The following is a 12,795-nucleotide window of genomic DNA, read 5'->3' on the forward strand; positions in this document are numbered from 1 at the left end:
ATTATAACAGCAAAAGCAGTTCATTCCAAACAGACATTTTTGGTCTTGCAGTGGCTTGGATTATTGCGGCTGGTGGAAGTGTTGGTGGCGCTCCTGTTAATAAGAAGAGTATCAAAGTTGAAGGCAAATTGAAGCAATGGGAACAAATAATATTGCAGATGCTCAGTGAAGAAGAGTCTCGACTCGACATTGATAGAGTTCTACAACTCCTCGAATAATTCATTTAAATTGATATTTAAAAAGTTTGACGTCTGAATTGAACTAATAAATAAGTAATAAAGTGCATTATGATATTTAAATTAGTCTTCTTTAAGTTCTTCATTATCTACCTGATAACTCTGGCTTGATGGCCTTCCGACTCGTTTATTGAAAAAAACTCTTTCTTGTCCAGTTGCTTGTGTTGGAAGGCGTTTCACAAATTTGGGCTTTTCCATGAGTAAATCAAATTTTTCGTGTGGGTCTTCTGATCTTGCTCGACGCGGAGATAACACTTCAGTCACTCTTCTTGGGGAAGAATCAATTCGAATCGGACTATGTGGATTTTTTTGTGAACCTTTTGCGAGACATGCAAAACACATTGCAAGTGTCTCAGGTTCTTCATTGACATCACCATTTTTGATTTTTTCAATCTGGTCAAATATTATCGAGTTCCAAACGTCAAACTCGCTTTCTGTTGAACAGGAGAGTCGGTAAGGTACTTGTAGCACTTTGAGTAATATAATAAACTTACACATTTTGTCTACTGGATGAACTTCTAGAGTGACATCAGCATTAAACGTGAACTCTTTGACTATCTGGAATTTGAACATCTTCAAATCATCAACACTTTTTGCAACTCGAAGTTTGCCAAAGACGTCAACCAAATCAATAATTGGTAAGTTGTTATACGAAACAACTTCACTCATCACAAGTCGGTCGTTAAACAAGAAGAAATATTTCCAGTTCTTTGGAGTCTCATTCAAATTTTCAACAATAAAGAGTGGGCCAGAACACTTGAATCTAATCTCATGTTCTTCGCTGTCGTTCTGTTCGTTGTCTAAATTGAGTGGCGTCTCAAAAAGATCCAAAATTGTTTGTGTCTTTTCTTTTTCTTCAAGTTGAGTTTTTGTTTTTAAAGCATCTTTGTGGCATTGTCTCGCATCCAAATACACTCTTTTTAATTCATTGAGTTCTTCATAATTATTCCACGAGTGTTTTAAGAGTGCTTTCATGAACAATTCATAACTCATTAACTGGTGCACAGGTTTCATTAGACATTCATTCATCGACTCTATTGGCGTCTTATACTTGATGTTGTCCAAAAATGTCTCCTTTGCTTTTTGGATGGCTTTTTCTACTATAGGATTCTTTGATACCTCTTCAAAAAGTTTTGTGTATATATGGCAATTACCAATATATGTAAGTTCGGTCTTCATAAATTGAATCTATTTTTAAGTATTGTTATATAGTAATTTTATTATCATTTTAATAATGAGAATAGAACACACCTTTTTCAAAATATCTTCCATTACAAGGGGAATCTTTTTGTCTTCGGTTTTTCGCTTTGCCTTGGTAAAAAGCACTAAGAGATCCTTGTGAATGTCGGTCATAACATTTATTTGTGTTAGTGCATCCGTTACATACACATTTTGCTCTTTATTTACACTTTTACTCAAAGCTGGTAAATATACTTCTTTCAACGTCTTTAATACCCAAAGGTGGCTTGTTTCGTTGTTACACAAATCGACAAATATCGCTCTGAATCTTTTAACTTCATCTTTATCCATCTCCTTTTTATCTACAATTTCGAATAAGTCTAACACCTCTTTTTGAAGGCTTTGTGAATTGTTAAAAGTGTCGTGAAGTAATTTCAATACAGAGTTAATTGTACCCGAACTTGTTACCAACTTGCCAACACTTTGTGGAAGATATTTTGAGCAACTTCTATCAAACAATTTGGAAGGGATTTTATCCACTTTAATTACTTCTGTCGTGTTTTGGATCTTCTCTTGCGCCTTTTTCAATTTCTCTTCTCTCTCTTTAATACAAGAAATTTGGTCATTTATGACAGATTTCCACGATTCCTTTTGCTCAGGCGTAATTGCAGAAAATTTAAGTAAAACATACATACCTTTCTTTTCAGATGAATTTTTCATTTCTTCATAAGCCATGAACATGAAGACATTTTTGACTATTGAATTGTCGCTTAGTGGCATCATTTTTGATCCTTTTTGGAAAAACACTATCCTTGAAAACTCAAAATGTGCTTTGGAAATGTCTTCAATGGTTTTAATTTCTGAAATTTCTTTAAATAAATTGGCATCATATGCATCTGTTTCATTAATATCATTATCATTGAATTTCTTCACTTTAGTTACAATAAGAAGATCATTGAACAGAAAGACAAATACGGTTTTAACTGGTGGGTCATTCATGTTATCAAGTGCTATAAGTGGACCACAACAAATGAATTTTCTAGAAGAGACATTCTCAAGTTGTGGGAAGTTGTCAATCGCATTTTTCACCAATGTCATCTTTTCGCCTTCTTCAATTTGCATACGAGTCTGATTAACACCTCTCCCACACTCTTTTGCTTGTAAATACGCTTTCTTTAACTGTTCGACATCGGGAAAATCTTTACCAACATCCTTTAACATATCTCTGATCAGTAATTCGTAACGTGGAATTCGTTGAATTGGTGTGATTAAATAGAACGAGATCATTTCAACTTTAGATCCTTCGTGTACTCTTAAATATTCAGCTTTTGCTTTGTTCTGATTTCTCACGACATCTTTTTCTTTATTAAGAATATCAGTGATACCCATTAAATACGTTGAGTACTTTGAAATATAAGTAGCAGCCATTTTGAGGAATTGAATCTATTGTATAAATATATATTCATTTATTTACAAATAATAGTATTGTAAAACTATTAATAAACAAACATTCTTTACAAAGTCCGCTCCAATAATAGGAAGTTCTCCTTCGGGGACATTCTCACCTTTCTCCATCATAGACAAAAACTTTTGGTGAGCTCCAAGAAGCAAATTTATTTGAGAAACAATTGGTTTTACAAAATTGACAGTTTCTGGAACAGTTGATTTGGTTAAAGGTGTCAAATAGACTTCTTCCAATATTTCAAGACCCTTCAGATGTATTCTCTCTGTCTCAGTCATCTCATGCAAGACTCTTTTATAATGTGCTCTTTCTTTATCAGTCATTGTTCTCTGTTCAATTTCTTTAAATAGTTCTGTATCTGTTGATATTTTATCAGTCTTATTTGACCATTCTGATAAATACTTGGTGATTGCACTGATTACATTACCACTTGTAATTAAATTACCAGGAATTTGAGAAATGTGTTCAATTGGCACAGTTGGTACTTTAGGACTATTTGGTTGAATAACATTTCCTCGAGAAGCCAGACGTGGAGATGTAGGGAGGTTGTCAGATTGGAGACCGGGAAAAAGGTTCTCAGGAACAATAGAACCATTCTCAGACATTTCTAAGTCTTCGGGTCCATTTGAAATGAGACTGACTTGAAGAGATGGTAATGTCTGAAGAGGAGAAAGAAAAGGGACGATTGGTTTTTGAATCATTAAATGAAAAAGTTTTAGTTCAGCTTTATGTATAATCAGAAGAAATGTACCCCATGTTAAGAAGTAAAAGGCTAACTCATTGAATAATCAAACAATATCAAAAATGTATGAGTTGTTATATTTTATGTGTATTGCAAACTTATTTCAACTGACATTATGTGTTATTTCTTTGTTACTATGAATGTATTTCTAATGAATCTAAGTAATGGAAATATAATTATCAAGTGTCTATTTTTAACTATCTGATTTAGTATAGTATAATAAATTATTTATTTAAAATACCATAATATATAGTTTGTATAAATAGAGTAGATGCTACAGGTCGAAAACTAACATAACGTATAGATTGACAGTAAAAAGTTTTAAATCACCAAACCAAACAATATTTAAAAACAAATTTATAAATGGTGGCAAATGAATTTGCTTATTATTAATGTATTATTTAGTATTATTTATTTTACTATTTTTAAAATTGTGTAATAATATATAATAATAATTTATATTGTACTATTTGTTACCAGATATTTAATATATTTTTTAAAAAATATTTATTAAAAAAAATACTAAAAACAAAACAAATTTTATAATTGATACTTAAATGGTTAATGTTTATAATACATTGAATTTATTTTTATAAATTAATTAGTTAATATTATATATATATTATTGTGATAATACAGTTAGTTATCTGAGAGAATAAAAGAAAAAGATTGAAAGGTAGGAAAGAAACCAAATTTGAGCAACGAAAATGGTGTGGAGTCAAATCGTAAATAGAATCAATGTCTATCTTGAATGAACCAGAAAGGATAATCACCAAAGAGCAGCTCGATGCCATCTCGGCAAACGTCCAAAACTCTTTGCAACAACAAGCCGCAGAAAAAGCGAGAATGATTCAAAATGACAGCCAAACAGAGGAAGATAGAGATACTATACAGCAAGTCGAAACAAACCAAAGAGAGTCAGAGGCGCAATATGCACAACAAATGGAAATCGAACGTCCCCAACAAGAAGAAAACCAACAAATATTCCCAAATCCTCCATCCCAACAATACGAATTTTCGAGTCAAAACGTCATTCCAATGGAAGAATTAACAACACAACAAAGTGAACACATATTTACGCAAAATACCTTAGAGCCCGAAAGGAATTTCGCATCACAAGCCACATTGCCAGAAATAACGGCATCACAAAAAGAAGCTCCACAACAAAAGTTCATGCCGCCTGTTGGCAGCAGCCAGATCGAAACATTTGTAGTTGCCCCTCCTGAAAACATGCCAAGCTCACAACAACCACCTAAAGTTCCTGAAACAATTAAAGCTGCACCAAGGATCGAAGTTGCTCAACCCACGTATTTGGAACCAGTGAATAACACCCCGATGCAAGTTGAACCACCTCAAATTCGGGAAACGACGACCCCAATCAATACGATTCCAAAGCAACCCGTTCAACCAGTTGTACACCACGAGAATAATACAACACGAGAAACAACTTCTAAAATATATCCACCAAAGGTTGTCCAAAAACAAGCTGTAATTCAACACCCCAAACCAATTCAGGTTGGTCCTCAACAACAAAAAATGCGACCAGCACAGCCTCTCCCATCGTCTCGCCAAAGCGTCCAACAAAACCAGCCTCCAAAATCATTGCCAACAAAAGCCCAGGTTGTGGCAACACCAACTCAACCCCAACAACAAAGCGCTGAACAGTTTTCTGGATTTCAGATTCCACCAAACTTTGCCCAGTTGTCGCCAGAGATGCAACAACAGTTCATGGCCATGCTGATGCCACAAATTGCAGCGTCAAAACAAACTGCAGAAACGTCAACTGCAAAGAAGGGAGTAAAGAGAAGAAGACAAATCGACGACGAGTTGTACAGAGAAATTAGACAGAAGACTGACGCTGAGAGGACCCGTGTCGAGAAACAAGGAGGAACAAACAGGTCGACCCAGAAACTGCACAAACTATTTAATGACTTGCAGAGCCTTTCGACCAGTCTTGGAATACCAATCGAAACACCAGAAATTGTGGTTGTTGGCATGCAGAGCGACGGCAAAAGTTCGTTCATTGAGGCGCTTGTCGGCTTCCAGTTCAACGTTGTTGAGTCGACAATAGGGACACGTCGTCCGTTGATTCTGCAGATGTTCAACAACCCAGACAAAAGAACACCACGGTGCTGTTTTGCAGACGAAAACGGCGTCTTTGAGGAACGAGAAATACCAGTTGAGTACCTGAGCCGCGAAATAGCAAACAGAACATGTGACGTCGCTGGAAGAAACAACGTCAGCAACAAACCGCTTATCCTCAGAGTCGAGTTTGCTGGGTGCAGCAACTTGAACATTATCGATACACCAGGGTTCAGAATCGGCGGCGAGGAAGGTCTGAGAGACGACATTTCGAAAATGGTGAAGGAACTGATCACACCACCAAACAGAATCATTGTCTGTCTAGAACAGTCAACAACTGAGTGGGCAAACTCCGTCTCGCGCCCAATTGTCAGAGAGGTCGACCCAGAGTTCAAAAGAACTGTTTTGATTAACACCAAGTTCGACAACCGCGTAAAAGAGCTCACCGACAAAAACTCTGTCGATGTCTATTTGAGCGGAGACAAATTGATCATCGGTGATAAAAAGCCGTTTTTCATTTCTCTGCCATGCAAAAGAAACATCTCCATGGAACAGTATCCCGACTACATCACAGACAGTTACATCAGCGACTACAGACAACTTCTGGAAATTGGATTTGAAGAGCAAAAGTTTGTCGAACAGATTGGCTTTCCACGCGCAAAGATGTTTCTGGAGAACCTCCTACAGAACAAATACAAGGAGTCTCTTGCGCCAACAGCAGTCAAACTGGCGAGTCTTGTCGAGAAGTCAAAACGCGAGATTATGTTGATGGAAAAAGAGATGACGCATATTGAACCAGCCCTGCTCAGACAGAGGTCTGTGCGGTTCATACAACTTTTTTCTAAAAATGTGACCGAGTTGCTCGAAGGTCGTGCTGGTGTTGACCCCAACATTTATGGACAGACTGTTTCAGATGAAGGTCTTGACAACCCAAATAACGACGTCACAAAACTCTTTGGAGGTGCACAGATTCAGAGAACACTCCAACTGTATGAAAACAAATTAAAATCGCTCGACTTTATCTCTCCAACAAAGGATGAAGTGATGGGAGCATTTGGAATGGGAAGAAATGATGAAAAGGCAGCAAGAATCGTTGTTGCCAACGTTGCCGTGATGGGGATAAAACCACTGATGGAACAAGCAATTGAAAAAGTCTGCTGTAACTTGGTGAGGCTCTTCGACATCACGACTGCAATTGTCAAAGACACACCAAACGGAAGAGCGATTCCAGAACAAAAACAAGAGGACGTGTTCAAATTTGAAGTCCCAGAAAACAAAGTCGAAGTTGGTGTTACTGGTCTTGTCAGGTTCGAGGGGTTTGTGACTGTTTTGAAACAAGGTTTCATGACGTTCATCGACAAACTGAAAATAGAGTGCACAAACAAATTGGTCGACGACTTTTGGGCAACCGTGAGATCCGCCGAAAGTGCAACAGGAAACGTTGGTGAACGCGGAGACAAAGTTGCTGCAATGGCAGAACAACTGTTCCAAGTTATCAAAGAAAGAATGACATCGCTGGTGATTGGGAAGATAAAGACGTTCGTCGTTTTCCCAGTCAGAGACAACCTTCTCTCCTGGCTACTCGATGGATTTCTTGGCCTGGCTCCAGACAAGTACGAGCAGCTATTTAACTTCAGTGAAGAGGCGCTCAGAAAGCAGGTTGCTGAATTGCATCAACAACACACTGTCTGCGAGCAGAACTACATGAAGTTTACTGGCATGATAAAGGAACTTGACAACTCTCAACCCGAAACACAAACCAAAGAGCGAGAAATGTAGATTGTTTTCACTATATTTGTAAGACAACATTTAACAAAATTATCTTTTTTTTAATAAAAAATCAACAAATTAAAAGTTTACATACAATAAATTTGTATAAAACACAAAATAAAAAAGAACAATTTATAATCAAAAGAACACGAAAACAATAAAAGTTCCCAGTACCCAAAGGCACATACTACCAGAAGTAAGATCAATTGGTAAACATATTCCATCCGTTGGGAGGTAGTCATAAAACACTATCGAGTCATCTGAGGGTGTGTACTGAGTACATTTGAGGCACAGCCCATCAATTCCTTTGGAACAAATAATATCTGAACACTTTCCGTAACTGTCTGCTATCTCACCATTGAAACATTCCACACACGTTTTATTGTCACTCAAACACGATTTACAGAGTTTGTCTTCACAAGTTGGAAAAACGGTTTTTTGGTAGAACGACGTCTCTCTATCACATGTTTTTGCTGAGTTGATACAATGCACACAATAATTCGAATCGCATTTTTCGCACTCGAAACTTGAATTCAAATAATAGCCTGTGGTGCATAACACACACTTCTCATTTGACGTTTTTACACAATTATTATTAGATTTTACACAGTTCCCGCTTTGACTGGTTGTATCTGTGACATACCCAGACTCGCATGTCACGCAAACTCCATTGACTATGTTTTGATCTACACAATGGGTTTCAACGCATTCATACAACGCGGTTTGTATTGTACTTTTACATTGTGTACACCTGTATCTTTCAAACAAATCTTGTTCTGTACATTTCACGCAAACACCAAGATCTACATAATACCCTTCAGAGCACTTTGAGCAGTGACCCGAAGTAAAATATGAAACACAATTTGCCGTTGATCCTTTCACACATTTAACGTTTCCTTCATTTAAGTAGTATCCTTTTTCACACTCTAAACACACTTTCAATTCATTAAATGAATATTGGAGACAATGTCCGATACCACGAATTGGTGTACACCTCGTTTCGACAATATTAGTCGAGTACAAAAAGGTGTTATCTTTGTCAATGTTGATTTTCACTTTATTATCTGGGGTTGTTTCCAATACAAATCCATCGAAGCACTTGACACAAATAGAAGAATTGTAATACTCTCTACAATGTTTTAAAGATCCAACTATTCATTATTTAACGTTTTTAAAAGAAATCGATCGCAAACATCAACAAAAAACAAACGAATACATCTCCCTGAGAGAAGGTAATACCCATCTTCACAGGTCTTACACTTCGTCACACTATCCGTTGTACTATAAGCAACGTAGGTATTACAAAAGGGTATTGTCATATGGCACTTTCCATTGATTAGAACACTCCCGGCTTTACAAACAGTACATGTGGTGCATTGTTTATTACTAAATTTTCGACAAAACGGATCATATGTGCCGCAGTCAACACACACCTTTTCGGCACTCATATAACTTCCAACTTGACACGAAAAACATTTTCCATCAGCTGAAAATGTGTCACAGACACCAACACTCTGTACACACGTGTTGGATTCGAGTTGATACCCGTCTTCACATTTAGTGCAATTTGTGGTGTATATGGAATTGACATTTCGAGTCTCTGTACGTTCTAAGCAATGCGCAGTTGTCATGTCTGAGTGTCACCAATATTAATAACATGAATTAAATAATCAAAAAACAAACACTCACACGTTCCTAATACGTTGATATAATTTTCAATACACTTCATACAATTTGAAGCATTCATTTCTGAGCAACTTGCACAATAAGCTGATGAGCAATGAGGGTCTGGCTCTTTTCCGGTCGACGCTATTGAAATAACAACAAAGAATAACACACAATAGAACATACTAAAAAAATTTTTTGAGTTCCTCTGCTTATTGCTTTGTTATTTTTACGAATTCGTTTATTGAAAACTTTTCATATTTATTCATATTTATCAAAATATTTAGCACAAAATGATTCAAATTTTTAATTCAAAATCTTCAACTCTATGCTATTATTTATAATATATTAATAATAATTTATCTATAATAATATGGTATTTTTATAAAATGTCTAACAATAAAAACATCAACTATAATCAGAGGTTTCCAAAATCACAATCCTAATTACCCACGTCACCATTTCATAACCAAAATGTTCATTTTCTCTATAAATTCGTACGTTATAATACCACATTTTCGGCAATAATTATTTTGGAAACGCTTGACTATAATTGAACATTTTACTTTCATTAACTATAATTATGGTTATTTTATCAAACCAATATTAAATCCAAATAATAAACTATTATTTTAATTATATTATTAAAGTCATTGTACAATGCCAAATTAATTGGATCTTTTCAACTTTTGTGTATCTTAATAAAAATACAATAAGAAAACAATTATTAATTTAACTAAGAAACACACCAAATTTTGTGTTTCAACAAAATTTTCAACAAAACAAATGAAGAGTCATTAACAAAAACAACTGAAACTCGAATTCTGAAACTCGAAAAATATCGAATGGGTGGAAAACCATCAAAACAACAAAAGCAGTTAGAATTGTACACGGGCAAGAAAGATGCTACACCATACTATAATATCACGGGGAGTACCCTCTCCAAAATGATATCAAACAAAGACGGAGAGTTATTAACACATTATGGTGGCGTTGAAGGGATTGCCAAAACTATTCAGACTGACCTCCACAATGGTATTTCAGACGAGTCGTTTGTTCGCCGTCGTGAGCAGTTTGGTCACAATAAAACGCCTGACCCTGTTATTGTTCCTTTCTGGAAAATATGGTTTGAAGCACTTCAAGATAAGACATTGATTATCTTGATCGTAGCTGCAATCGTTTCACTGATTCTTGCGTTTGCCATTCCAAGTAACTTAGACTCTTGTGTTGTAGAGACGAGTGATGCCAAAAAGGAGTTTAACACGGATTGGATTGAAGGCTTTGCAATTCTTCTAGCAGTTTTAGCCGTTTCTCTTGGAGGTTCTGCGTCCGACTACTCCAAGCAGAAGAAGTTCATAGCCTTATCTTCGGAGGAACAAGACGTCAAGATTAAAGTGACTCGAAATGGGCAACAGACTGAAATCTCTACCTTCGACTTGTGTGTTGGTGATTTGATTTATTTGGACGTCGGTGACATTCTTCCAGCCGATGGTATTTATGTGAGAGGAAATGACCTTCGTATTGATCAAAGTGACATGACTGGGGAGTCTGATGCTGTTCGTAAAACTGCTGATAACTTTTATATGATGTCTGGGACCAAAGTGACTGATGGGAATGGTGAGATGTTAGTAGTAGCAGTTGGTCCCAATAGTATGTGGGGTAACACCATGCAAGCAGTGAATCAGAATAAGAGTGATCCAACTCCATTACAAGAGAGTTTAGATGACTTAGCTGTTAAAATTGGGTATTTAGGTATGGCGTGTGGTGGTATAGTATTTTTAGTCTTGACCATATATTATATGGTGAGTCAACTTAATCATGACCCCGTCATGAAATCAACAGAGACGAATGGGATCATCAAAGGATGTGAGACGTGTAATGTGTCTGAAACCGACCCGAATTTTAAAGATTGGTGTGAAGACTATGCTTTTGATTGGAAAACTATGACGGTGTTAGTGGACTATTTCATTATTGGTGTGACAATTATTGTAGTTGCCGTCCCTGAAGGCCTTCCATTGGCTGTCACCATCTCGTTGGCGTATTCAATGAAACAAATGTTCAAAGACAATAACTTGGTGAGACACTTGAAAGCGTGTGAAACGATGTCGAACTGCACGAACATCTGTTCCGACAAAACTGGGACGTTAACTGAGAATCGAATGACTGTGGTGAATGGGTGGTTCGGTGGAGTGAAAATGGAAAGACGAGGACAGGACTTCCACATTGACAAGACATACGAAGACATGATCCACCTCAATATTGCTATGAATTCATCGCCATCTACTTCATTAAGTAATGAGAATGGAGACATCAGAGTCATTGGAAACAAAACAGAAGGCGCTTTGTTGTTATTTAGCAGAGACAGAGGAACCGATTACCTTGAGATGAGAAAGCAACATGGAGACGACATTTACCAGATGTTTGCATTCTCATCGGCTAAGAAGAGAATGAACACTTTGATGTGGATGAAACGCCCAGATTCTCTCAGAATGTTTACTAAAGGAGCTCCTGAGATGATATTAGACACATGCACCCGGTATATGGATGCAAGTGGAATAATGAAAGACATGACTGAGGACATCAGAAACGAACTTGAGGCATGTCAGCGTGAATGGGCCGAGAAGGGGTACAGAACCCTTTCTTTGAGCTTCAAAGATATGGAGCCAGCAGACAAAGGCGACTTAACAAAGAAGTTTGAAACGATTAATGAGGACGGTTCGACACTTTTGTGCTTGTTTGGGATTGAAGACCCCCTTCGACCCGAAGTCGAAGAAGCCGTTCGCACCTGCCAAAGTGCTGGGATTACTGTTAGAATGGTAACTGGTGATAATATAGCGACTGCAAAGTCGATAGCGAGACAATGCCACATTATTACCGAAGAGACTGATGTAGAGATAGAAGGGAAGAAATTCTCTGAGTTACAAGATGAAGAAGTCATCGCGATGTTACCAAACTTAAAGGTCATTGCAAGATGTTCTCCTGAGGACAAGAAACGCCTTGTGTGTTTGTTGAAAGACCAAGGTGAAGTTGTAGCAGTCACTGGAGATGGGACGAATGATGTCCCAGCACTTAAAGCTGCACACATTGGACTTGCTATGGGTATTCGAGGGACTGATGTCGCCAAACGTGTTTCTGATATAGTCATTCTCGACGATAACTTCAAGTCCATTGTCAAGTCAGTGTTATGGGGAAGATGTGTCTTCGACAACATCAGGAAGTTCCTTCAGTTCCAATTAACAGTGAACGTCTCTGCGTTGGCGCTTTGTGTGATCGGCTCGATATTCATAGGAGAGTCTCCCCTCAATGCGCTCCAAATGTTGTGGGTCAATTTGATCATGGACACTATGGCTGCACTTGCCCTTGGTACTGAGAAGCCAACGCCTTCGTTATTGAATAGAAAGCCGTATGGTAAATATGATTCTTTGATTAGCAATTATATGATCAGAAATATCACTATCCAAACCCTTTACCAACTTGCTTGCATGTTACCTTTGATCTTTGCAGGGCGCTTTATCCCATTCTTGGAAGCTCCATGTGGCTTTGTGTCGACTGTTGGACGATCAACCGGCTTTGACTATACAAAGGAGTGTGCTTCTTGGGATCAAAGTGGTTCGAAGACATCACACACGTCCAAGAGATACCATCAAGATTCAAACCCT

General features: G+C 37.3%; 4 protein-coding genes across 4 annotated transcripts; 2 read left to right on the forward strand and 2 right to left on the reverse strand.

Moving 5' to 3' along the window:
• Nucleotides 1-299: 299 nt before the first annotated feature.
• On the reverse strand, nucleotides 300-3,578 carry EIN_376400 (Rho/RAC guanine nucleotide exchange factor, putative; the record flags this gene model as incomplete). Its single annotated transcript, XM_004182773.1, has 3 exons — nucleotides 300-1,424; nucleotides 1,488-2,858; nucleotides 2,925-3,578. 3 exons carry the CDS (start codon nucleotides 3,576-3,578, stop codon nucleotides 300-302), a joined length of 3,150 nt encoding a protein of 1,049 aa, XP_004182821.1.
• Nucleotides 3,579-4,357: 779 nt separating this feature from the next.
• EIN_376410 (hypothetical protein) lies at nucleotides 4,358-7,480 on the forward strand (the record flags this gene model as incomplete). Its single annotated transcript, XM_004182774.1, has 1 exon — nucleotides 4,358-7,480. The coding sequence occupies one exon, from the start codon at nucleotides 4,358-4,360 to the stop codon at nucleotides 7,478-7,480; it is 3,123 nt and encodes a 1,040-aa protein (XP_004182822.1).
• Nucleotides 7,481-7,609: 129 nt separating this feature from the next.
• Nucleotides 7,610-9,320, reverse strand: EIN_376420 (hypothetical protein; the record flags this gene model as incomplete). Its single annotated transcript, XM_004182775.1, has 3 exons — nucleotides 7,610-8,622; nucleotides 8,682-9,104; nucleotides 9,155-9,320. 3 exons carry the CDS (start codon nucleotides 9,318-9,320, stop codon nucleotides 7,610-7,612), a joined length of 1,602 nt encoding a protein of 533 aa, XP_004182823.1.
• Nucleotides 9,321-9,981: 661 nt separating this feature from the next.
• Nucleotides 9,982-12,745, forward strand: EIN_376430 (plasma membrane calcium-transporting atpase, putative; the record flags this gene model as incomplete). The annotated part of the gene is made up of 1 exon (XM_004182776.1): nucleotides 9,982-12,745. A coding segment is annotated over one exon (2,764 nt), but the record flags the coding sequence as incomplete, so codon positions are not given.
• Between the last annotated feature and the right edge of the window lie 50 nt (nucleotides 12,746-12,795).

This window comes from Entamoeba invadens, assembly GCF_000330505.1.
Source record: "Entamoeba invadens IP1 unplaced genomic scaffold scaff_1105074724957, whole genome shotgun sequence".
In the NCBI taxonomy this organism is placed as follows: domain Eukaryota; phylum Evosea; order Mastigamoebida; family Endamoebidae; genus Entamoeba; species Entamoeba invadens.